General features: G+C 41.5%; 1 protein-coding gene across 1 annotated transcript in view; it reads left to right on the top strand.

Annotated features, from left to right (window-relative positions):
- The window catches only part of Cds2 (CDP-diacylglycerol synthase 2), a 64631-nt gene that overhangs the window by 25866 nt on the left and 12073 nt on the right, over positions 1–26692 (top strand). Inside the window, exons 2-8 of the mRNA XM_046433663.2 lie at positions 16741–16877; positions 18115–18211; positions 19076–19173; positions 21221–21360; positions 22587–22645; positions 23472–23554; positions 25809–25896. Coding sequence (XP_046289619.1) covers positions 16741–16877; positions 18115–18211; positions 19076–19173; positions 21221–21360; positions 22587–22645; positions 23472–23554; positions 25809–25896 — 702 coding nt within the window. The remainder of the gene's footprint in view (positions 1–16740; positions 16878–18114; positions 18212–19075; positions 19174–21220; positions 21361–22586; positions 22646–23471; positions 23555–25808; positions 25897–26692) is intronic.

The following is a 26692-nucleotide window of genomic DNA, read 5'->3' as shown; positions in this document are numbered from 1 at the left end:
AATAAAATAAATAAAGGCATTCTGTCCATCTACAACTACCAAAAAAAAAAAAAAAAAGAAAAGAAAAGAGTTTATTCCTCTTAAGTCTGTTTTGGTAGTCATCACTGAGGCTAGCCTGGAACTTGGGATTCTTCTGCCTTAGCCTCCCAAGTTGCTAGGATTATAGGCATGTGCCACCAGGCCTGGCTGTCACATATGTAGGTTCTTTATTTAATGTATGAGATTGGCAATTATGTGGAGATTGGGACCTAACACAGTATTATTTGAATTAGAAATCCCTGCATTCCTGAAAACTGATTTCAAATAGCCTTCCTCTTTTTTCTTTTTAATTGACAGAATTGTCCATATTGTAGAATACAGTGTGATAATTTAATATGTAATGATCAAATTGAAGTAATTAGAATTTCCATCTCAAATATTTGTCATTTCATTGGGTTGGGAACTTTCTTTGCTTTTTTTTTTGTGGTGCTGGGGATAGGCAAGCACTACCACTGAGCCGCATCCGAAGCCCCGGGTTGAGAACTTTCAAATTCCTGTTTTTTAGTTTATTATAAAAAGATAGAGGCTGAGGCAGGAGAATAGCAAGTTCAAAGCCACCCTCAGCAACTTAGTGAGACCCTGTTTCAAAATAAACACTAAAAAGGGCTGGGGAAGTGGCTCAGTGGCTAAGCACCCCTGGGTTCAATTTGTGGTACAAAAAAGAAAAAAAAATCATAAATTGTTGTGAAATCTAGGCACCCTTTTGTGCTGTGGAACATTAGAATTTATTCCTCCTATCTAAATCTATTTTGGTACCTGTTGCCCAACTTCTTTCTTTTCTTCCAGTCCCCTACCCTAACCCTAACTCTAGTGATCATGATTCTAGTCTCTCTTATGAAATAAGATTTTTAAACTTCCTATAGGTGAGAGCATGTACTTATCTTTCTAGTCTGGCTTATTTCATATAACATAATGGCCTTTTGTTCCATCCATTTTGTTGTAAATAACAGGATTTCATTTTTTTATTCTGAATAATTTTCCTTTGTGTATGTATGCCACATTTTCTATATCCATTTACCTATGAGGGACAATTGGTTCCATATCCTTTGTTTGGTCCTGGAATTTAACTCAGGACCATATTACCACTGAGCTACATCCTTAGTCATTTTTAAAATTTTGAGACAGGGTCTTACTAATGGCTGAGACTGGCCTCCAATTTGTGATCTACCTGCCTCAACCTCCCAAGTTGCTGGGATTACAGGTGTACACCAAGTTTCATACTTTAACTATTGTGAATAGTATTTCCATTGTAAATAGTGCTGCAGTAAATATGGAAATGCAGGTATTACCCACAATTTTTGACTCTAAAACTGGGTCCTTTGTCCCTTGAAATTGTGGAACCATTACTGGAACTAAGCACTGATTGAGCAACAAAAGTGTATTCTTGGCTAAGAATAGGAGAAGTGGGAGCAAACTTGCAAATGGACTTTTTCACCCATTGGGTGTCAGGAGGTTATATATATGGAGAAGAAAAAAAGGAGGAAATAAGATAATATGGGTATTTATGTCTTTTCTGGGAATGGATAGAGATTGGGGGTATTTTGTGAACCTACAAATCCTACACTTAAATTCTCCTCTTTTTGCTTCTTTTATGGTTCTCTTTGGTTGTTATTTTCATAGCTTTTGTCAGCAGCTGTCCTGGAGCTAGGAGGGTGTCATTTAGCATGTAATATATAATCTCATATTATATGAAGTTAGAAGTTGTCTGGAGGGTACTCTGGCAGCCATTTTCGATACAGCCAGTTGACAGTATCCCTCCTGGAGGCGAGCTTCCGGTCTACAGGCATTCTGCTTTCAAAGAAGAGGAAGATTTGGGCAGGGTAGGAACGCAGTTAGGTTACCTAGGCAGTACATTTAATTTTTTTTGGATAAGTACCCAGAAATGGGATAGCTGGATCATGTGATAGTTCTATTCCTCTTTTTTTGAACTCTTTTGTGGACCTCCAGATCCTGCACTTAAATTCCCTTCTATCACATAGGATACATTTGGCCACAATAGCTAATAGAGAAGGGGAGATGAAGGTAGGAATACCAGCCACAGTCCTGTAATGTCTTGTATAGAATGCAAAAAATTTAAGAATACAAAAATTGTTGAATATGCTAAAATGTCGCCCATCTATAACTGCCATTTAAGAAAACTCTGGGATTCTCTCTGAATGTTTGGCTGTGTTTGCTTGTACAAATGTGGTGACCTACTTAGTGGCTTTGTTCCAGGTGCTGGGGGTGCAGTGGTGAGGAAGTCAACATGGCTCCCCACTCAAAGTTGCTAGTCTAGAGGAGGAGACTACACAGTGAGGCGTGCACTTGAGGGAGGATTGGGACACCCAGGCATTAGGGAGGGTTTGTTGAGAAAGGGTTTTTTTTTTTTTTTTTTTTTTTTTTAATTTTTTTTAGTGTTGATGGACCTTTATTTTATTCATTTATTTATATAAAGTGCTGAGAATCAAACCCACTGCCTCACACATGTGAGGCAAGCACTCTACCATTGAGCCACAACCCCAGCCCTAAGAAAGGAGTTTCTTAAAGGATAAATCAGAATTAGCCGGAAGAGGTGGGTTTCAGAAAAATGTGGTTTGCAGAGTGTTCTAGGTAGGAACCCATGAGCAAAAGGCCTAAAAGTAAGAAACTTTTTTAGGTACCTACTCTCAGAATGACTTCAGGAGACAAGGCTGGAAGGGTACACAAGATTCCCATTCCAGAGGGGCTTACAGGCCATTTGAAAGAGTTTAGACATATTCTGTGGGCACAGGGTATCTCTGGTAGAAGTTCATGACAAGGAATTAGACAATCAGATTTTTTTTTTTTTTAATGGGAAGGTGGACTTGCTGCTGTGTCAAGAGTGGGGTGGGAGTGGATTCTATGGCAACATCTGGTAAGCATTTGAATATATGGTTCTGCAGTTCAAGAATGGTTGAGGACTGGGAATGTAGTTCAGTGGTAGAATGCTTGCCCAGGATGTGTGAGGTCCTGTGTTTGATCCTTATCACTGCAAAATAAACCCCCAAACATTTGAGGCCTGAGAGCGGGTGGTAGAAGGAGAAGAGGAAAGCTTGGGACCAGTCCCTGAGGAATGCTGGCATTTAGGGACAGGCTGAGGAGGAGAAAACTGCTAAAGAGAAGCCCATCTACAGATGGCCAGGCCAGAGAGGCAGGTGGGGAACCAGGAGGATGCGCTATTTAGAAGCCAAAGGAAGAATGTTGTTTGTTTGATAATAGCATTGAAAGCTGCTGAGAAATTCAGCCAGACGAAAACAGAGTTCCCAGAGGGTTTAGTGATGAAGTCATTGTTGACCTGGGAGAGTCACTTCAGTGGAATGGGTGGGGATGAAGTTGTGTTGCTGTGGTTTGAGAAATGATGCACTCAGAGAGGGGATGTGACATGTCGGCTCTTCACAAAGGTTCCCCCCACCTCTCTGGTACTGGGGATTGAACCCAGGGCCTCACCCATGCTAGGCAAGCATTCTACCCCTGAGCTATACCCCCATACTTCCCAAAGATTTCTTTCTAAAGTGAGGAAGAAGGTGCATTATCAGTTAGATGTGGTATCAGAAGTTTTTTGTTATTGAACCTATATAGGTTGTATAAATAAGGGTCGTGGAGAGGAAGCAGTGAGAAGAGAACAGGGAAGGTAATCAGTGGAGTGAATCCCTGAGAGGTGGGAGTATGGGCATGGTGAGCGAGCCTACGGCCATCTCCCATATGGTTTTCCAGGGAACAAGTACCCTTCTGTGGAAGGCTTTCTGGGCCCAGGGCAGTCAGTGCTGCATCCTCTGCAGAGGCACCTATGGCCCTTTGTAAATGGTATTGTCTGAGGCAAAATAGTTCACAGCCAGTTAGTTCTTATTTTATTTAAAATTTAAAAAAAAGGGGGCTGGGGTGGTGGCTCAGAGGTACAGTGCTTGCCTAGCATGCATGAGGCACTGGGTTCGATTCTTGGAACTACATAAAAGACAAACAAACAAACAAACTAATGTATCAACCTAAAAATAAAGATACATAAATAAATAAATATTTAAAAAAAATTTTAAAAATTGTTCTTTTTAGTTACACATGATAGTAGAATGTATTTTCTCATATCATGCATACATGGAATATAACTTCCTATTCTTATGGTGGTATATTATGTGGAGTTATACTGGTCGTATATTCATATATGAACATAGGAAAGTTGTATCTGATTCATTCTACTGTCTTTCCCATTCCCATCCCATTTTCCCCTGTCCAATCTAGTAAATCAGCCCACCTTGTCCTGCCTGTTGTGAGTCAGCATCCGCTTATCAGAGAAAAAAATTCAACCTTTGTTTTTTTGGGATTGGCTTATTTCACTTAGCATTATAGTCTCCAGTTCCATCCATTTATCAGCAAATGCCATAATTTCATTCTTCTTTATGATGAGTAATATTCCATTGTGTATATATACCACCCAGTTGGATTTTAAAAAGGTGAATCTGCTGCACATATGTCTTCTTGTATCCTGGCTTAACTAAATTTACTTTCTATATATCCCAGTATCGATGTGAGGCTTTTAGAGGACAGGATGGCCATATTGGGAATGATTCTGTTGGGACTCAGAAAACAGTATCCTAAAGTATGGTACTGACAGAAATTTCAGAATACAGAAAAGGAAAGACAGACTGAGTTTCACAAGAGAAGTGCTCAGGAGCTGTTGGAATGCAGGAAATGTCCAGGAGACTTTGCAGTGAAAAACATGCATTCCTGAGCATGACAGTCCACGTCCTTAGTCTGCACCTTTGGCCTGTGCTCTTGACCTATGCCCTTGCCTGCAAAAAGTAACTTGAGGGTAGTGCGCAAGCACTGGAAGACTGGTGCCAACTGTGTAACTCTACCCTGGGTTCACCTTAGTTTAGCCACTAGCAACTGTCCCTCTATAAATATTGTTAACTCCACACCAAAGAGTTGCTGTCTCTCCCTCTGGAGATGGCCCACATTCTCCCTTGCGAGTGTATTGTTTTACCCCCAGAAGCTTTTCATTCTCAAGATGGCCCACATTCTCCCTTGAATGTGTCTCTACTTTCCTAAGTAAACCTTTGCGTCTCTGACACACGCTGAAATTGTTTTCCATTATGTAAGCCAAGGACCCTGCTTGTCCTGAGTCAAGGTCCCCCCTGGACCTCACGTGACATCTCTTCTTCTGGCAACCTAGATGGGGTGGTTCATGAGGCACTGACTTTGGTAAGTTTTCCCCAATACTTTCTTTCTATCTTGGCTGTGACTTATTCTGTGTAAGATCTGGTACTTCTAATTTCTTCCTCTGCTTCTTTCACTTTCAAAGACCAAAGAGCATAAGCTCTATTCACCTTTATGCCATGGTCCCATTTTGGGTGACTGGGGAAACCTGGAGCTATGTAGATGCAAGTGGCAGTGGGGTGCCAGCCTTGGTATCTTTGAGTTTTCAAACTTGTTTAAAACTGAAGGAGCTTAATGGTCTCCCTTAAAATCATGTCTTCTCTTGTTCTTAGACTGTATTGCAGGATTACTTGTAGGTTTCTCAGGTGTCTTGCTAAATCTGTCTCCTTTTCTTGGCCAAAAGCCCTTTTCTCCCTTAGAAGATGAGTGCTTATTCATAAAACTGCCAAAGATAGGAGACGCCTTTGGCCAGCATACCTGGTTCATGGGCAAGAGGGAACACAAGTTGCTGATCTGGAAGCCACTGGGATAGTCTCCCAGTGTGTTGAGTGTCCCCTTGTTTTGTCAAACATGAGATTCACCTGAGGCCTTGTTGCAGGGACCTGGCCTTGATGTGATAATCAAGGATGCTACCTCCATTAATCACCACATTCAGACCCTATACATTATGTGGATAATCTCTTAATTGTTTAAACTTCTGCTATAAATCTACGTTCTGAGAATGAACTCTTGTGCTAGCTTCCCTCATTCCCTTCTCTAAGCTGCCTTTGCGGTCTCATGTTTCATGCCTCAGCTAGACCGGTCTGCAGTACAACTGCTGTTGGCTAGGAAACACTCTGAGTCCTTTGTTTTAACTAAAACCATGTGATTCTTGAGTTTATTTTATATTCTCTACTTGTTTTGGAGAAATAAATTATTCCAATCTTAACCTGTTGCTTTAGTAGATATAGCCCTGAAGGAAACTGCCCTCCTCTCTGTCTGACCTCTTATTATTTTTTAAATATTTTTTTAGTTGTCGATGGATGCAGTATCTTTATTTATTTATTTTTATATGGTGCTGGGGATTAAACCCAGTGCCAGGCAAGTGCTCTACCTTTGAGCCATGACTCTGGCCCCCTGACCTCTTATTTTAGTCAAGATAAATAAACTTACTCTGCTGGCACTATCTAACAGAAATGACAGCCTCACCTTCAGGGGACAGCAATTGCTATACTTTAGACATGATTGCCTCAAGGCCTTTGAAGTCCTTCTTGGTCATGAGATAAAATGTCAGCTATAAACAAATCTTTCTATTGTCACTTACTTGACTTTGTCCTATCCCAAAATACCTCAGAAACTAAGAGTTTACAGGGCTAAAAGTTAACAGGGCTTTCTTTCCGTAGACTGGGTTTTTGTGTCCTCACTGTTTAAAAAACAAACATCAGCAGCAACAAAATTCTGAATTCTCCAGTACACCTAGATTACTTGAGATCATAGGGATATTCTTCTCAGGATATTCTTTTCATAAAGAACCTCTTTTCTTGGGGCTGATAGGGGCTGTAAAGCACCCTGAGAACTGCTTATAGGATGAGAATGCTTCTATTGCTGATAAATTTGCAGACTTAAAACCTGGAGGCTACAGTGTGGGACAGATTTCAAAGTTTGATTCCCATAGGGAATTTAAATACCCCAAGACCTATTTTTTTTTTGTTGTTTGTTTGTTTTCTCTTTCTTTTCAGAAAACCACAAGAAAACCTTTGAAGCATGCAAATTTCAAGATTATGGGTAATTCAGTGTCTGTCCCTAAGAACTCACCACTCAGGTGTATAATAAATAATTAGAGTTATTTTGAAATGGAGGATTTAAAAAGAAATTGGTCCCCCCTACCCCATAACATGTCTTGTCCTCTATATAAATTAGATCTCTGTTCATTTTCTTTTCCTGTCTACAGAACAAGTCTGTCTGTGCACCCCTCCCCCGCCCCAGTCTGCTGTCTTTTTTTTTTTTTAATATTTTTTAATTGTCAGTGGACCTTTATTTTATATACTTGGTGCTGAGAATCAAACCCAGTGTCTCACACATGCTAGGCAAGCGCTCTACCACTGAGCCACAACCCCGGCCTCCCTGGTCTGTTGTGTTTAAAAAGAAAAACCTTGGTTATTCAAGTTGTTTTCTTAAGCAGTTATTCAAGGGCTAACTCTCAGACTCATTTGGGATTAAAGGAAAGAGAAGAAATCTTCCCCTTTAGAAGATCCTAAAGAGTGGGATAAACAGTGGTGATGGTGGACATGGATCTACCTCATAGATGGACAAATGACCACCAGAACTATTGATTCACTGTGTGCCATGATTGGTAGACCTTGCCTTGTTCACCAACTGTATGGGCTTCCCCTGTCTGTGTCCTCTATTTTATAATCTATTGTTCATTGTGTCACATGATAGAGATCTGTGAAAGAACTGTTTTGGTTTCTGGAATTCCAAATTTGGGGTGTACTCCAAGTGAGCTTTAGCTTCCTTGCCCTCTGTCTTTGGGTACCCAACAGCTGGCAAACTGTAAAAACAGAGGTTCTGTCTTTATTTCTGTTCCTTTGCCTGTCTTGTGAGACATTTTCTTTTCTGCTACTTGGTTAAAGGGGATATCTGACTCATTGGTGAGTCTATGGAAAGAAAGCCCTGTAAACTCTTAGCATTGACTTTTAGTGCAGCCAGCATACAAGCTTCTAACAAAGAGTTCTAAAAATCACAATAGGCAGAAATTATATTAACTTCAAGTTTTAGAAATCTTAAAGTAGACTTTTCAGGTTGGATGAGTATTGAAAGTGCTTTTTGTTGTCATCGAAGGTCTACATCTGATTATAAAACAAATTGGCTTACAAGGACTTATCAACTAGATTTTTAAAATATGATTTTCCAAATATGATTTTTCTAACCCTGAGATGCTCTTGTACATCAGGTAATAAGTCTGTGTCCTTAGACCAAATTTCCATTTGTAAGGATCTCTCCCTGTTAATTAGCTTTTTTTCCCTTTTTTTTTTTTAGTTGTAGATGGACACAATACCTTTATTTATTTATTTATTTTCATGTGATGCTGAGGATCAAATCCAGTGCCTCACATGTGCTAGGCAAACACTCCACCACTGAGCTATAATTCCAGTCCCTTGATTTAGCTCTTAAAATAGGAAAAGATATTAATTTAAGACTGTATAATAAGCCTCACTTTTTAAAAAATTTTTATTATTTTTTTTAGTCATACATGACAGTAGAATACATTTTGATATATAATACATACATGGAATGTACATATATCAGTCATATTGTTTATTCTATTCTGCTGCCCTTCCTATCCTCCCTACTCCTCCCCTCCTCTCCCATCCTTTCTCTCTATCCAATCTAATGTGACAAGCCTCACTTTTAAACCTTTTGCTTTCAGCTGGGTGAGGTGGCACATGCCTGTAATCTCAGTGACTCTGGAGGCTGAAGCAGAGGGATCTCAAGTTCCAAGCCAGTCTCAGCGGTTTATTAAGGCCCTTAGCAACTTAGCTAGACCACCCTCTCAAAACAAAACATAAAACTGGGTGTGATGGCACTTGCCTATAATCTCAGTGACTTGGGAGGCTGAGGCAGGAGGACTGTGAGTTCAAAGCCAGCTTCAGCAACAGTGAGGTGTTAAGCAACTCAGTGAGACATTGTCTATTAATAAAATACAAATAGGGCCGGGAATGTGGCTTAGTGGTCGAGTACCCTGAGTTCAATCCCCAGTACCCCCAACCCCTGAAAAAAAAACATTAAAAATGGGCTAGAATGTATCTTAGTGCCCCTTGGGTTCAGTCCCCAATTACTGCCCCCCCCCAACACCCCCCCACAAAAACACAACCAAAAAAATCTTTTGCTTTCACTGGGCCTTTGCCTATACCCTTCTCAGGGACATTTAAACTAAGTACTGTATATCTTTGAGAGGTGAATTTTCTACTGTGTTTCATCTAAGTCATACCTTTGAAAATGCAGATTTGAGATAAAGTCTGCTTAGGACTGTGGTAATTATATCAACAGATTAGTTTTAAAAAACTGGCAAATGGTAAATCTAAATGAAAGCTATAAAATCTTTGTTTTCTTTCTCTCTCTATATTTTTAAATATTTATTTTTTAGTTTTAGGTGGACACAATATCTTTACTTTACATTTAATGTGGTGCTGAGGATCGAACCTAGTGCGTTGTACATGCTAGGCAAGCACTCTATCACTGAGCTACAACCCCAGCCCCTTCTTTCTATATTTTTATGTACATTTGTGTATGTGTGTATTGTATGTTGTGTCTGCATGGTACCAAATTCACTTATAAACAAGTGCTCATAAAATTTAAAAAATGGATCCAAATACCCTTTAGTTCAGAACTGCCTTAAAAAACAAAGATTTTTTGTGTTTTATCAAGATAATTCCTTGTGTCTCTTAGGTTTTCATTACTCAAAAGCAAGAATTAGCATTTATTTAGTCTTAAATGATACCTATATTTCTAATTAAACATTACTTAGCTTATTTTGATATATTTGACACCCTACATATCTGAGTAGAGATGTGTATTCATCTGAAGGCTAAATGTGGTATATCTGAGCTTTGTCTAATATTATAGAAATTTGTAAAGTTAAAGATATATAGGTAACTGACAAGTGCTCTCTTTTATGAAGTGCTTTGTTATTGTATCTGTGAGATACTCTTGTACATCAGGTAATAATTCTGTGTCCTTAGATCTGGTTCCTAAGCTTGTAAGAGGTCTACAGCTATTTTTGATCTTTCTCAGTGCTATTAACCGATACAAACCTGTTAGATGCACATAATTATAGTTGTCCTATGGAGACGGATTCCAAAAGTAAAAACTAAGTTCACACACACACACACACACACACACACACACCTTCTGTGTAGCTGTTCCACCAATTATTACTGCCTTCTTTTTATGTTAAATGTATTTGTTTCCCATGGGTACAGTAAGCTTTCTAAAATGGGAAATAGGAAAACAGTTTACCAAGCTGGTGTCCTTTTTTTTTTTTTTTTTTTTAAGAGAGAGAGAGAGAATTGAGAGAGAGAGTGAGAATTTTTTAATATTTATTTTTTAGTTTTCGGCGGACACAACATCTTTGTTTGTATGTGGTGCTGAGAATCGAACCCGGGCCGCACGCATGCCAGGCGAGCGCGCTACCGCTTGAGCCACATCCCCAGCCCCAAGTCCTTTAAACTAAAATTGTTAGTAGGCACAACCTTTTTTAGGTTTATGTTTGATTGATTGATTAGGAAAGATTGATTCATATCACAGAAGGGAAGATTGGAATTGACACCACATCCAGAGCCTGGATGGATTTTGTTCTCTGGAATTCATTCAACTTTTCCTTTCTCAAATTATTTACATCCTTCCACACTTCCCTATCCCCTGTGAAGAGGGTATATAAGCTTCTAAATCTTGGGGGTTAATGGGTACTCATTCTCCTGTAATTGCCCCCTTTCCCCTATAGGTAATAAATATGTATGCCTTTTCTCTTGGTCTGTCTTGTCAGTTTTTTTTCAGCAGGTTCAATCATGAAACTTCCTAGGGTAGAGAGGACTTTGCCTTTGCCCCTTTAATTCTAAATTCTTTCAGAGAAGGGCACTTCCTCTTTGGTCTTTTGTTTAGATAGTTGACTTTATCAAATGGGGGTTAGCATTAGAAAGGCTAGAAATATTTATTATTCCTACTAGTGTACACACACACACGTGTGTGTGTGTGTGTGTGTGTGTACACTAGTGTGTGTGTGTGTGTGTATGTCTCCCCCGCCTCCACTCCCTGTAATGAGTCAGAGGAAAACCTGCTTGGCTTTCTCATTGAGAGGGACACATAAGTATCCCTGGTACTTCTTAAAAATCCTCTGCTTTTAGCAGTTTATTTCCCAGAGACCTGTCTGCGTAAGTGGGGGAGTTGTCCTAGCAGATGGCCAGAGGCTTGTTGAAGATGGCAGAGTTGGTATTTAGCAGAAAGGTTAGGCTCAGACTAATGACTTTGTTCTGGGAGAAGGCTTGCAATTTGCATATAAAATAGTGTAAAAAACAACTTTTAAGTTATGGAGTCACTTAGTAAGTAAAACATGAATTTGAATACAGTGCCAGTGGTAAGGATAGAATGATTGGAAGCATAAACACCTAGTGCATTAAACTCCAATTAAAAGTGAAATTTCCTTGAACATGGAAGAAGGAAGAAATAAAAGCCTAATGGATGCTTTACCCAGGTTTTAGCTTCTCTTAGGCAGACATAAATGCAATATTAATATTTTCTAAAGTGAGATAGAAATGGAGTATGCATCTTGTAAAGAAATGGGTGTGGGCAGGGTATGTTTGGCTTGTTTAGTTAGGAGAGTGCTTTACCACTGAGCTACATCCCCAGCCACACTCTTTCAGGTCAGGCTCTGATCGTTGCCATTTGTGGCATCATTACAGAACCTGGAGAAATATTGAGGCAGGATGGTGACACTGTCGATGACCAAAGGGGAGCTTCAAAAGACTGCTGCCCAGGAAGCTTTTGTGAGTCCTTGAGAACTAAGAGGGAGTGAGAAGGTAGGAGCCAAACAGGGTTTCCGCCTAGAGAGTAATAGTGAAAATAAGTTCTACCTAGCTGTGTGGACTGAGCTAGGTCCCTCCCCAGGAAGACTCAGACCTTGACACAGGAACTTCCTCTCCCAACCGCTGTCTCTCTGTGTGCCGTGCCCTCCATGCTCCCAGCCTCCTGCTGAAAGCAGGCTTCTGTGCACTTCTGAGCCCATATGGGGCTAAGTTGGTGGAGGCATGAGGGCCCCTGGAACACTACTCAAGGAAGCTTTTTGAGTATGAATTTCTCCCAAAATGCTGGTGACTCTTACTGGGCCCTTGTTACCCAGAACTCTCCATATGTCATCACCCCAAGTGCTTCCTCCTTTCCCTACAGGGCTTCTGTGAACCAAAAGGAGGGAGGCCTCGGTCCCCCCACCCCCCACCCCAACCCTGCTGTTTGAGCAGCACTCTTATTTCCTGTTTATAACAGCATTGCTACCCTCTTGGGAAATGGCTTAGGAATTGTGGGAGGATGGGCGGTGGTTGAGGTGGAATCTGAGAGGGTCCGCCCTGATTAGCCTCTGCTCTGGGCCCTTGAGATTGAAAAGGAAGGAAGGAGGAAGCAGTTCCCCCGCTGCACTGTGCTGGTTCTAGAGCTCCATTGGGGGCAGGAGTGAGCACCAGTCTGGTCCTGTATCAGGGGCCTCTGTGGAGCAGGGGAGGGCATGTGTTAGGTATGAGCTGGAAGTTGGAGTGGGTGCTGTCATTCTCAGTGCATTCTGGACACTTGGGTCCATGGTAGGTCAAATAGAATTAAGTAGCTCATTTGTTGTAACAAATCTTTGGGCACTGCTTAATATGGGACTGGTGGACAAGTGACCCTTGGCCCCTGACAGATCATCGCATCCAACATATATATGATGTTTTTACCACTTGCCCTAGTTGACCTACAGGTATTTATTAAGATGTGCATGTGTGCTGACTTGTCCATAACAGAGATACAAGGGGAAGAAAATGAGGATGAGATAAGTGGAAATTAGGTCTAATATTTCCTCTACCTGTTCAGCATTGTGCTGAGTGAATCCCATTTGAGAGTGCTAGCATGTATTGTTGCTTTCACAGGTAACTTGCATGGTTCAGACACCACTTCATATGTTAGCTCTGGGGAGGGATCGTTTTTGAGTTAGGACTATCTATGTGAAAGAGGAAGCCAGGCAGATAAATGCTGTCCTTGAATAATTAGTATATGAGCCCCAGCCAGGCCAGACCAGAGTTCTTTGCCTTACCTGCCCTCTTTGTAAAGGCTACCCAGTTTGCCTGGGGTGGTATTTAAGGTTCTTCATGTTCCTGTGCTGTGGCAGGTTACTGAGAAGTAGGGACATGGGAGGCCTGTGCACTAGGCACCTGCTGTTATTCAGGCCCTTGGTGGCTTTCTTTTTTTCTTTTTTCTTTTTAGTTGTTGACAGAGTTTTATTTTATTTATTTTTATGTGGTGCTGAGAATCGAACCCATTGCCTCACACATGCTGGGCAAGTGTGCTTCCGCTGAGCCCAGGCCCCAGCCCCTCTTTGTGGCTTTCATAGACTTCTATCCATGTTGCATTTGATCCTGTCAACAGCATCTGAGGACAAAAAGTTCTTTCCCTACCAGGAAGACCAGAGATGGAGGTCTCTGTTGAGTGATGAGTGTCAGAGCAGGCCCTGGGGCTTGCTTCCCGGAATGGCTGCTGCTGCCTCCTAGAAAGTTTGCCTAGACTGGGCTGGAATGTATTTCTAAAGTGAGATAGAAAATGGCAAAGCATGTGCAAAGCCCTGTTCATCCCCAGTTCCAAAAAAGAAACAAACAACAACAACAACAAAACAAAACAAAGACCCCAACTGAAAGTTTGCCTGGGTATCTGCCTGTCTTGCCATCCCCTGGTAAGGGGCCTGGAGGTCAAAACCTGAAGAGTAGGATGACTTGCCCTTCTCCTTGGCTTTGCCCTTTACCCCACACAGGGATTCGCCCTTTCCATCTGTTTGATCCTGCCTCAGCTTGTTGGAGAGTGGTGGTCTGTGTAGGTGCTAGTCTCTTGCTCAGAAGGTGCCTCCAGGAATGGGCTTGCTCTGAAGTCTTACAGTAGGTCTGGGGGGAGGCCTGAGAACCTGAAGTTACTTGCTTAGAGGCAGGAAATATCTAGGAAGTTAATCTTTCAAGCTCATTGCTTCAGAGCTTTTATTTCGTTTCTTAAGTGTTCATCTCAGTCACCCTGAAGTCTTGATAATAACAACTGTGTGTTCTTGTGTGAATTCTGTATCTCCTTTTACTCCTTTGTGACTGGTTTATCCTTCCTATAAGGAGCGAGGAGTCAGTTTTGACAGGGTTTGGCGCTAGGCTTATGGTTAATAAAAGGGACCTGGAAGTTTCAGAGAGACTCTTAGCTTGGAGCTGGAGCTGTCCTTCCCTGCCTGGGGACCCAGTAGCTTTGGTGAGTTTCCTTGACAACAGGCGAGATAAGCTAAAAATAACCTTATGTAGGGCCTTCAGTGCATGTGAGAGTGCCCTCTTGCCTGTTGTGCTTGGGCTTAGTTCCTATGGCTTAGTTCCTATGCTACTGGAACACATTTGTGGCAACTTTGTGTATGTGTGTGTGTGTGTGTGGGGGGGGGGTGGCTTAGGTGCTCTCATTTTGAAGGCCAGAAGTTTAGAGGTCAGAGTTAGATAATCACGCAGTATTTTTACCTTGGAGTATTAGTGGTTGCAGGTGGGGTGTGAGTATAAATTTTAAGAATGGGAATTGGGGGCTAGGGATATAGTTTAGTAGTAGAGCACTTGCCTAGCATGTGCTAGCCCTGGGTTTGATCCCCAATACTGCAAAATAGAAAAGAGAATTACAAGACCAGGAAGCCATTTTCAGTGTCTGGTTTCCCTTTTGCCTAACTGGAGAGGGACAATCCTGGAGGTGTTGTTGTGTTTTAGAACCTCTGGAGCTGTGGAGTTTGGTTATCTCTCTTTAGAGAATCCCTCCACCTAGGGAGAGCCCTTAACTAGGTTTCTTTCCTAAGATAAAGACACCAAAGTACAAAGGCATAAGGATCACTTGTCCAGAGCCACCTGGCTCTAGTTTGCAGAAGCTGTGGCTCCTTCCATACTGAGGAGGACATATCTAAAGCCAAAGCCAGCTTTCTGTTTTGTAACAGCATTCTGCTTTAGCTAAGGCCCTCTATGGTATAAATTAACTTAGAAGTAGCTTTGTCAGGGCAGGAACTGAATCTCTCTTTACCATACCTGGAATTAATTCCTGTCTTTCTCCATCCTTCCATCCATTAGTAAACATTTGGCTGTGGGCCAGGGTTGGGGAAATAATGAGAACAAAATGTTGTATTCCAGTCTTAAGAGAGCTTATGGTTATCTGGGGGAGACAGTTACAAAGAAGTTTGCATTGTGGCCAGCTCTGATAGGCAAGAGGTCTGAGGGTTAGGAGAACATCAGGTTAAACCAACAAATTGACAGAAAGTACTGAAGTCTGAGATCATAAACAAATTCTACAAATTAATATAAAAAAAGAAGCAGAAAATTCAGCAGAAAAAAACTGACCAGTAGTTTGATGAACACTTCAAAAAAGCAGATACCCAAATGACCAATATACATTCAAATAGTGCTAATATCATGTGTTAGTCACTGGGGAAATTCAAATTTAGTTCTTCTGGGCCAGGCATGGTGGTGGTGCATGCCTGTAATCCCAGGAGCTTGGGAGACTGAGGCAGGATGATCACAAATTCAAAGCCAGCCTCAGCAATTTAGCAAGGTTCTAAACAACTTAGCGAGACCCTGTCTCAAAAATAAATAAAAAGGACTAGGGATGTGACTCAGTGGTTGAATGCTCCTGGGTTCAGTCCTGACATTAAAAAAAAAAAAAAAAGTTACTGACCAGGCATGGTGGTACATGTCTGCAATCCCAGCAACTCAGGAGGCTGAGGCAGGAGGATTGCAAGTTCAAGGCCAGCCTCAGCAACTTAGTGAAGCCTTAAGCAACTTAGCAAGATCTTGTCTCAAAAACATAAAAAAAGAGCTGGGGATGTAGCTCTGTGGTTAAGTGCCCCTGGGTTCAATTCCTGATACAAATCAAAAACAAACAAACAAAAAAACCCCCCAAATCTCTCTGAAGTAGGATGGTTCCTAGGATTCAGAGTAGCCTGATACTCGGGTGGAGTTTGTGATTGGCATGGCTCTGGCCCCTTCCCCAGGTTGGGGGGCAGGGTCAGTCCCTGCAGGTGTTTCATTTGTGGTGGGGCCTGTCTGGCAGCTCTGTGTGAGTGACATTGTGGAGTCTGCTGATGCTCAGGGTCTGTTGGCAGGCAGAAGACAGAGCTGCACCAGTCTAGCCAAGCTTTGATTTGAGTGAGCCAGTAGGTGTGGCTTCCACACTGGTGGTCTTCTCACAGGATGTTCTTGCCAAGTCCAGAGTATTCTGGATTTTGAGGCATTGTGTATCCCTGGGGGAAAAAGCCCACACACTGGGTTTCCTCTGAGAGAATCTGGTCAGTGATGCTGGCCACTGTGGCAGTCCTGAGAGTCTATAGTGTGCCATGGCAGAGCAGAGGTGGTGCCCTGTGAAAGTCAGGTCTTGGTGGAGAGGATTTTTCAGAGATGGATGGATTTTCCTGAGCGCCTACAGCCCAGTGCTTTTGGGGATACACTTGGGCCACCTATGCCAGTGCAGGCTCGGGGATAAGCTCCCAGAAAATATATCACAGCCTCTTTTTTGCCTTCTTTGACTACAATTGATCTCTCTTGTATCCCCCACCCAGGGGGCTTAAACAGATTGCATGTGGTGTAGATGCATGCTTCTCTTCCAACAGAGTGCGGCCACCTTGGCATATGTCAGAACACTGTTGAGTTTGCTGTGTGTCCCATCTGTTCTTTTACTTGACTGCCAGGCCCTGTTTGGGGTCTTTTCACACAGCTCTCTCAGAAAAGGCACACCCTTCTCAATAGTCTGTTTGGCATTTTTGATTGTTTCCTCTTCTGTGTTTCTGCCATGTAGGAATCAGAGTCAGAAGCAAAGGTAGATGGAGAGACTGCATCAGACAGTGAGAGCCGAGCGGAACCAGCTCCCCCGCCAACCTCCGTAGATGACACCCCAGAGGTCCTCAACAGAGCCCTTTCCAATTTGTCTTCAAGGTAATGTGGCTCAGTGAGGCAGATATTTGTGGGGGTCTTTGCACTATGTTTAACATGCACTATGTTTAGTATGCCATGGAATACTTTAGGTCTTAGGATTTCTGGTTCAATGTTTCGTTTTCTCTCTTTCATATACTTCCACTATGAACAGTTCCTTAAGTTCTCTAGGAAAAGGTGGGAAACATTTCAACTTATTTGAATCCTTGGGTAAAATTTTTGGCTCTTGAGAAGTTGGTCCTTCTAAAAACAGTTTTGTGAGTAGATGAAAAACACAAATTATAAGACCCCAAAGCATTATCTAAAAGCATTCCTATGCAGGCCTGCCACCTTGTCCCTTGGAGAAGCTGTATTATGCAGTGGTTAAGGGCATGGAGCCTGGAGCCAGACCCCTGGACTCTAGTCCTAGCTTCACCATTTGCTGGCTATGTGCCCTGTTCCTCTCATTTCTTCAGTAAAATATGTATGAATATTATGTGTCAATTTAAAAAAATACATTTGGATTAAAATCTATTTTAAAATTGTAAAAAGCTAGTTGTGTTGAGGATTGAATTAATAATATATGTAAAATTCTTATAAAAATGCCTTGTGCAGGTTGAGCATGGTGACATACATCTGTTAATCTCAGCTATTGGGGAAGCTGAGTTGGGAGGGTCACAAGTTTAAGGTCAGCCTCAGCAACTTAGTGAGACCTTATCTCAAAAAATGAAAAGAGCTGAGTATGTAGTTCAGTGGCAAAGCATCTCTGTGTTCAGTCCAAAGTACCAAAAAACCCAAAAGTTTATTAGTGTGTGTATTAGTCATAGTTGTCTTTGCCTAATATTATTACCATCAGTGTGATAATACAGGGAAGTGCAGTGTGGAATTGTGGAATTCTGTTGCAGGAAAATGCCCAGAGGTTTTTATTTAGCTAGATGGCCATAGAAGTCATCCAAGTAGATGCAGAAGCTGTGGGCATTACATCTCTGTTTTTTGCCTGGTCTTTACTTCAGACGAAAGCTGGGCATATTTTCTGTAGGCCCTGGAGCACCTGCTGAGTTTGGTTGTGGGTGAGACGCATTGGTGCTAATGCTCTGCTCCACCAGCCTGTGGCAGTGCCTGTCAAGGTAAAGGAGATAGCCTGATAATAACTAAGCCCAGGGCCCACCAGACTCAGAAAGAGCCATTTCCCTTAGGTTTGTGCTGTAGTTCTTTCTGGGCTCCTAACTGGTGTTTTCTCCTTCCCCCGTTTCTCACCTAGATGGAAGAACTGGTGGGTGAGAGGCATCCTGTCTTTGGCCATGATTGCATTTTTCTTCATCATCATTTACCTGGGACCAATGGTTTTAATGATGATTGTAAGTGCCATTTGCATGTCATTTTAGTTTTACATTCTGTTTATTCTACAGAATTATTGTCTTTAGTGCCAGATATTGGGTTGGCTCTGGAACTCAGTGAGGCTCCAGGCTCCTCAGAATACTTCTAAGCCTTAGACCATCTGTGACTTCTCATCTTTCAGTAGCTAACTGGAGGTTACTGGCATAGGCCAGTTATTTGTAGTTAAAGATGTCACTTTTTAAAAAAAAAATTATTTTATTATTTTTTTAATATTTATTTTTTAATTTTCAGTGGACACAACATCTTTATTTTATTTTTATGTGGTGCTGAGGATTAAACCCAGCGCCCCGCGCATGCCAGGCGAGCACGCTACTGCTTGAGCCCCCCAGCCCTCGCTTCGTTTTTAATATTGAATTTATTATTACAGTTTAACTGTGACCCTGGCTGTGTGTTTCTGTGATTCCTGGTTTTGTTTCCTGCTCTTCTGGAACCTCACTTGAGGGCTTAGAGCTTTTGTTAAGAAGTCGCAGTCCACAGAGCTGCTCTTGGTCTTCCTGCTGTTATGGAAAGGGCCAGATGATGACAGTTGGCTGCTGAGCAGAGCAGTTGGGGTTTTTCAAATATTTATTACCAAAATCAAATGGGGACACAATTGTTTGAGTTCTGGGAGGTTCTAGAATAAAAAGTTAATCTGAACATCAGCCATGGGAAGCTACTTCCTCTGACAGAGCATTGCCTTGTGGAATAGTGTTGAGGAGGAGGGGAGTGGGATCATCCTGAAAACTGAAGTTTTTATTTAGTGGTTTTGCTTAGGACCTGTGACCTGTTGTTTTTTGTTTCTGAAGATAATAAGAAGAGTGTTCTAATTCTTCTGTGTTTTGCAGGTAATGTGTGTTCAGATTAAGTGTTTCCATGAGATAATCACTATTGGCTACAATGTCTACCACTCCTATGACCTGCCCTGGTTCAGGACCCTCAGCTGGTAAGATCTCTGACCCAGAGGGCCCCTTACCTGATTTAGATGATGTGTTTTGTGGCATGTATTTACATTGATGGTGGGACACGATAGAGTGCCCACCTTAGACTTGTACAAAACCTTTGAGCCTTTCACAGACCAAACTTTGTGGCTGTTTTGAGTCTTCAGTAGCTACTAGGAGTCTGGAATCTTCCTCAGAAGAAATCAGATGGCTGTCTGAGAGGATTTGCAGTGGTATTGGGGTTCCTAGACTTTAGGGACAGGGATAGTATTTGGCCCCTCCAGCTTTCTAGCTCAGTATATTTTTCATGCTGTAGCATCCCAGAATTCCCCTCGGGTCTTTGGGGTTGTCAGGTTGCATATATTGCTGTCTTGGTAACTTGGTTTCGCCATCACTAAAACAGATGGTTAAGACTTCCTCAGTTGTTTTCAAATGATGGGATTGGAGTCCTACTTCCTTAGAGGTACTCAGGGTGCCAGTATGAGCAGGATGAAACTGAAAGCACAGGATCTGGACTCTTCCAGAGAAACTCTGCTTTTTCCTTCTCTAGAAAAGGACTTGGCTGCTATAAAGCAAAAACAAAATAAAGAACTGTACTGCAGATGATATCTGAGACTCCTTTCTGATTAGAAACTTTGTTTTCTTGACCACACTCTTTTCAAGTGGTGACATTTGAGCAGAGCATCACATAGTTCTGAGAAGACTGATAGCAAACATAGACTCTTCTACCCCACTATGCTGGAACCCCAGTTTATTTGTGACTTAGTGGGCTGGACAGTAGGGTTTTGTGCCCCACAACTTGGTCATGACTGTGGGAGTTGATGTGCTCAGAATTAGGCTGGACATATCCTTCCACGATGTCTCCCTGTCACCCAACAATACACACTGCCTCCCAGCCTCCAGATGAATCTGTGATTGCTCCCTGGCTTAGGGTGTAAGTCTCCATTGTGGCAGTTAAGATGTAGGTCTCTGTTGTGGCTGTTTTATAGGAGGACAGCTGTGTTTTGAATTTTGTTAATGTACTCAGGAGGCCTGACCTCTAGCTGTGGTCACTTTCCAAAAGACTTTTTCATGAACAGAAAATAAACTAAATATGAGTTGTTTTTTTTTTTTTTTTTTTAATTTTAAGTTGTATATGGACTCAATGCCTTTATTTGTTTTTATGTGGTGCTAGGATTGAACCCAGCGCCTCACACTTGCGAGGGAGGTGCTCTACCACTGAGCTACAACTCCATCCCTAAATATGAGTTTTTGAACTTCACAATTTAAAAAAGAAGGAAAGAGAAAATGTCTCTTCACTTCTCTCCCTTGAATCCTCAGGCTTGGGGTGGTTCTGCCTGGTCCCATACTCAGAATCATCATGGAGGCTACTATACAAGATGTGAGCCATGACTTCTTGCCTCACAGAACTCCCTTGAAAGAGGATGTAAACAAGTGCAGAGTTAATCTAGTGAAAGAGTATGTGTCAGAGCCAGGCTTCCAAGTGGGAGATGCCCTGAGATTGTGTATAACTAACTGCCTAGTGAAATGAGCAAAGACTAGACTACTTGCTTTAGAAATAAATGGAGAGGTAGATAGCTTGTTAGACCATGTAAGGTTTTATGAAGACAATGGTGTTTGAGCAATGAATGAATAAATGGATAAGTGAAGAGGATGTTCCAGGTGCGGAAGGGGGAGGATGGACCTTTTTGATAGAAGAGGAATTTTTGTGTGGGTAGAGCGGGATAGAGTCTGGGGAGGCAGAGTGAGGCACGTTTTAGAGGATTCTCAGGTTAGATATGGAAATGCCACAAGAGGGGCAAAAACCAAATCCTAAGTTTGTGAAAAGGGAAAGTGAATAAAAGCTGCCACAAGTTTTTAGATGAACTGCTCACCTACAGTGTTAGCAGAGAGCAGGGAACCGTAATCTGCTCGTCCCTCTGTGAGCTATCTCTGGGTCTCCAGGCAGATCGGGCTGCTGCTCTCTGTCCTTTCTTCCGTGCTTTCTGAGGGCTTCGCTGTAAAGGAGAGGCTGCATGTGCTCCTGCGGCACTGCCCTGTCTTCATTTCTAGGTACTTTCTACTGTGTGTAAACTATTTCTTCTATGGCGAGACAGTGACGGATTACTTCTTCACCCTGGTCCAGAGAGAGGAGCCTTTGCGGATTCTCAGTAAATACCATCGATTCATTTCTTTTACCCTCTATCTAACAGGTATGCATTAATTGCTTCACCAGTTCTTGTGTCTGTATTGTCTGTATTGTTTTCATCTGTCTGTGGAGAAGGAGTTGGGAAATTCTTTTTTTTCTTTTTAAATTATATATATGTTGTTGATGGACATTTATTTATTTATTTATTTATATAAGGTGCTGAGAATCAAACCCAGTGCCTCACACATGCTAGGCAAGCCCTCTACCCACCGAGCCACAACCCCAACCCCGAGTTGGGGAATTCTTGTTTAAAGTTTTATAACTGGGACTGTGCTGGGGAGCAAGCTGAGGACTCGGTCGTACATTGAGCTGTTATAGCTCTTAATAAGAGAAATTGAGACCCAGGGAGTCGCGGTTGTGGGGATGGCCATGGCTGTCTGTCCCACCTGCTTGAGTATCAGCCTCCCTATGAGGACCAGTGGAGCATGTGTGGCCTTGTCTCAACTCTCTTCTTGACTGAAATTCTTCAGTGTGACAAACAAAAATCATTCAGTCAGTGACTATCTTTTAGGGAAGTCATCATAGGAGCAACCTTGAGAAACATTGCAGTGTGGTGGAAGTTTCACTAGATTTGCCTTTGAAAAGATTCTATAATCTCAGTGGGCAAGGAATTTAATCTTTCTTTTTCTCTTGTGACACTGGGGATTGAACCCAGGGCCTTGAACATGCTAGGCAAGCACTCTTACCACTGAACTACATCACTTTTTATTTTTTAGTTGTATTTATTTTTTGGTACCAGGGATTGAACCCAGGGATGCTTAGCTACTGGACTACATCCTCAGCCCCCGCCTGTGTGTGTGCTTTAATATTTGAAATAGGTCTTGCTTAAGGTCTCACTAAATTACTAAGGCTGGCCTTGAACTTGTCCTACCTCAGCCTTCTGGGGTGCTGGATTTACAGGCATGCACCACCACGCCCAGCCTTGTAATTTTTTGAGACAGGGTCTTGCTCAATTGCCAAGGATGGCCTTGAACTTGAGATTCTCCTGCCTCATCTCCCAAGTACCTGGAATTACAGTTGGCAATACAGTCTCAGTTACCTCTTCTGTGATCTAGAATTAAAACTGCAGGGCTATTGCAGTAGTTTTTGTGCTCTTGTCTTTGAAATTATGCACTGGTTAACTCCTGTGAAAAAATTAAAGGGCCATTTAACACAGCTAAATGAAATGACTAGAAGAAAGGTAAACATAGAGTGTGATTTATTTAACTCATTCCTCTTCCTCCAAACTAGGATTCTGCATGTTTGTACTGAGTCTGGTCAAGAAGCATTACCGACTGCAGTTCTACATGGTAAGGGGGGAGAGGGGGGCGAGAGGTGGGGGAGGGGGGGAGGTGGGGAGAAGGAGGGAGGGAGGGAGAGAAGGGAAGGGAGAGAGAGAAGGAGAAGGAGAGAGAAAATGAATTCTTGTTTTAATTGAAGAGCTGCAGAAACTCAACAGATTTTTCATGCTTTGTGACATATCAAAATTCTGGAATGTGATCTATTCTGTATGTATCTGGAACCTTGAGACCATCTCTCTGAGTGCCCTAAGAGTTTAGTAAATACTATGAAAAAAAAAGTACCCATGCATCAGAGCATAGGACTCACTATTGGGCTATCCAGGCCCTACTTTTTTTAGTATTGGGGATTGAATCTAGGGTGCTTTATTGCTGAGCTATATTTTTATTTTTTATTTTGAGACAGGGACTCACTAAATTGCTGAGGCTGTTTTCTAACTTGTGATCCTCATACCTCGGCCTCCTGAGTTGCTGGGATTACAGGCATGCTCTGCTGTGCCCAGCCACTCCCTGCTTTTTTTTTTTTTTAATATTTATTTTTTAGTTATAGGTGGACACAATACCTTTATTTTACTTTATGTGGTGCTGAGGATCAATCCCAGTGCCTTATGCATGCTAGGCGGGCACTCTACCTCTGAGCCACAACCCCACTCCCAATACTTGCTTTTGATGGGACTCTTATTGGGAGGGACAAAGTGTTACTCTCAGCAGCCTGTTCTGTATCTTTTTACTTCCAGTAAGTCAGATACAGAAGCAGATCTTTTTTCTGTTTGTCATCAGTTTTCTGTTCTTTAAAGTTATTTCTAAGGTAAACTTGATAGTTTTTCTTCTTTTGCAGTTTGGGTGGACCCATGTAACATTACTGATTGTTGTAACTCAGTCGCATCTCGTTATCCACAATCTGTTTGAAGGAATGATCTGGTGAGTGATGGCAGCAGGAAGCATTTTCCCTCTCATTTTGTGGGTGTTTCTTACATACACCTAGGCTGAGAACCCCTGCCTTCTCTTCCAAGCCAGTGGTTCTCACCTTGAGCTATTCAGAATAGCCTTCAAGCTAGTTACAACACAGATGGCTGGTTCAGTAGATCTGGGGTAGGGCCTGAAATTTTGGATTTTCTAGTACATTCCCAGGTGATGCTGATGCTGCTGGTCAGTACCTAAATTCTAAAAATCTGTTCTAGACTAACAGGTACAGGGATATTTGATCAAAATTTATAACTGTACAGCAACCTGAAATTTGAAAACCTAGAGGGAATATTCAGGAGTTCCTAGAAAATTGTGAACTGCTAATAGTTATAAACAAACTTGAATATATCAGTGACTATAGAAGAACTTTGAAAATTGTGTAAATTCAACACCTGGAAGAAAGAAATGGGACCAAGCAGGTTAATAGCTGTATGTTATCTAACACACCAAAGCTGATGAGGAAGAAGCAAGAACCATCCTAAATAAAATATTAGCAGGTAGGATCTGGCAGTGTGTCAGAAGAACATTATACTATTACTGAGTAGATTTAATTTTAGAAACATAGTGGTTTTAACAGGAAATGTGTCAGCATTGATAGGAATCAGCAGAATGACTAAGAAGCTAGGTGATCTTAGTGGAAAGGTAAAGGCACATCTTCAGGTAATGAGAGACATGCTTAAGTATTGTGGGTCACATCCAGACTGCCTCTCTCTTCAAATGTTAGAGTTAGAATGTAGTTACATTCACCTCCTGAGGAACTGACAAGTCAGCAAATCTAAAGAGATTAATTAGCTCATATAAATGTTAGCTTTGGGCATTATTATATTTAAAACAATTATAAAGGTCTGAGTAGGCACTATTTCCTTTTCAAATTTCAGTGTTCTTATTATGCATTTCTTTTTTTTAATATTTATTTTTTAGTTGGACACAATATCTTTATTTATTTATTTTTATGTGGTGCTGAGGATCGAACCCAGGGCCTCGCATGTGCTAGGCTAGCACTCTACCACTGAGCCACAACCCCAGCCCCCTTATTATGCATTTCTTAAGAGTAGCATGTGCTAAGTCCTCAGATTCATGGCTAAACAAGTCAGTTGAGTCTATAGTGACTAATATTAAATTCTTCAGTGAAGGCCGGGTGTGGTGGTGCACACTGTAATCCCAGTGGCTCAGGAGGTGGAGGCAGGAGGATCGTGAGTTCAAAGCCAGCCTCAGCAATTTAGTGAGGAACTAAGCAACTCAGTGAGACCCTGTCTCCAAATAAAATTCAAAATAGGACTGGGGATATGACTCAATGGTTGAGTGCCCCTGAGTTCAATCCCCAGTACCGTCCCCACCCCAAAAAAGTCTCCAGTGAAGGTTTAATCATTGTTATAGTGCATTGTTATAGAGACTGTTCTACAAGCCTTGACAAAGTAAATAATGTGGAGTCTGGAAGATAGAGTAGGAAGGGTTCACATACTCCAAATTTCTCCCTCAAGCAGGAAGTTAGGAAATCGTGCCCACAGTTGCTGGGCCAGGAAATCAAGATTTATTTCTGTCATGTTAAATTAATAGAAAAACTTTAAAAAGTGTCTTGAGAAGGGTGGAGAGTGAGGAAAGAGATGGTATGAGTATAAACACCACCTGTCTTCATGGTGGGGGTGATTGGTTTAGCAAGAGGAGGGCAAAGAAGAAATACAGGTGTGCTTATTGGGGTTTTGTTCCAAGGGTTGTCCTAGGGAAAAGTAGGGCACACGAGTGCTAGAAATAAGCAGTGAAAAAAGTAAGTTAGCTACCAAATATATATATGTATATAGTTTTAGAAATGTACAGGTAACTACTCAAAAAAAATTAGGTAAGAGTAAAAGTGGTTATTTTGGAGACTGGAGAATAGGGATGGGGGGGAAGAAGGAAAAAAATTTTTCTCCTTTTACAATTTATATTTGTATTATGTGTATATATTACTGTATAATGAAAAAAGAATAGAATGACATTTATAGATACTCTCCATTTATTCAGCAGTCATTCAGTAAACATTTTAATGCCTGCTGTGTGTCAAGTATTATGTATGGATTTTGGTGTTTACTTTCTTTGTATTTTATACCACAATAGGTTACAAATGCACTATCAGCTTTTTGGTTCTGGAATTTATGAATGGCATTGTTGGTGGACTACTGAGGTACTGTCATCTTGGTAGAGTTGATTCTCACTTTGTTTTGTTTCCTAGGTTCATTGTCCCCATTTCTTGTGTGATCTGTAATGACATCATGGCCTATATGTTTGGCTTTTTCTTTGGTCGGACTCCACTCATCAAGGTAAATGATCACCCTAACATAAAATATCACCATGAGGGTAGGATGGTGCTTTCTATATGAGTAGGTTAATGTGGCAGACAGAAGGAAATCTAGCTGGTGTGCACTGTGGCTTTGTAACCATGTGCCCCTGGGGGTAGACTGGTAGTAAATTAATTGTAAGGGAAAAGCCAAAAGAAAACATTGACAACTACTCATTAAAAAAAAAAAAAAAAATCATAACGAAATGTTTCTATAGACTTAAAGCACACTCGTAGAGCTTTGATCTGATTTGAGTGTTGTGATTAAATTAGTATGTAGTTTAATAATAAGAATATTTGAAACAGAAAGGAAACTGAAGGGTATAATTTAGGGAAAAAGGAAGCCATGTTTTGGAAATTTTAGAAGGTAAGGTGGTTAAAAGAACTGGGTTTCTTTTAACCACGCCGTCTGATAGAAGAAAAAGTTGGTTAGGATCTACATACGGTGGGGTCGGGCTCCAAATTCCTCAATAGGACACCCATAGCACAAAAGTTAATAACTACAATCAACAAATGGGACTTACTCAAACTAAAAAGTTTTTTCTCAGCAAAAGAAACAATAAGAGAGGTAAATAGGGAGCCTACATCCTGGGAACAAATCTTTACTCCTCACACTTCAGATAGAGCCCTAATATCCAGAGTATACAAAGAACTCAAAAAATTAGACAATAAGATAACAAACAACCCAATCAACAAATGGGCCAAGGACCTGAACAGACACTTCTCAGAGGAGGACATACAGTCAAGCAACAAGTACATGAAAAAATGCTCACCATCTC

The sequence above is a fragment of the Marmota monax genome, unplaced genomic scaffold, assembly GCF_021218885.2.
Source record: "Marmota monax isolate L192 unplaced genomic scaffold, Marmota_monax_Labrador192_F-V1.1 WCK01_AAM20220418_F8-fsc00014, whole genome shotgun sequence".
Classification (NCBI taxonomy): domain Eukaryota; kingdom Metazoa; phylum Chordata; class Mammalia; order Rodentia; family Sciuridae; genus Marmota; species Marmota monax.
This window is presented reverse-complemented; position numbering and strand designations above follow the sequence as displayed.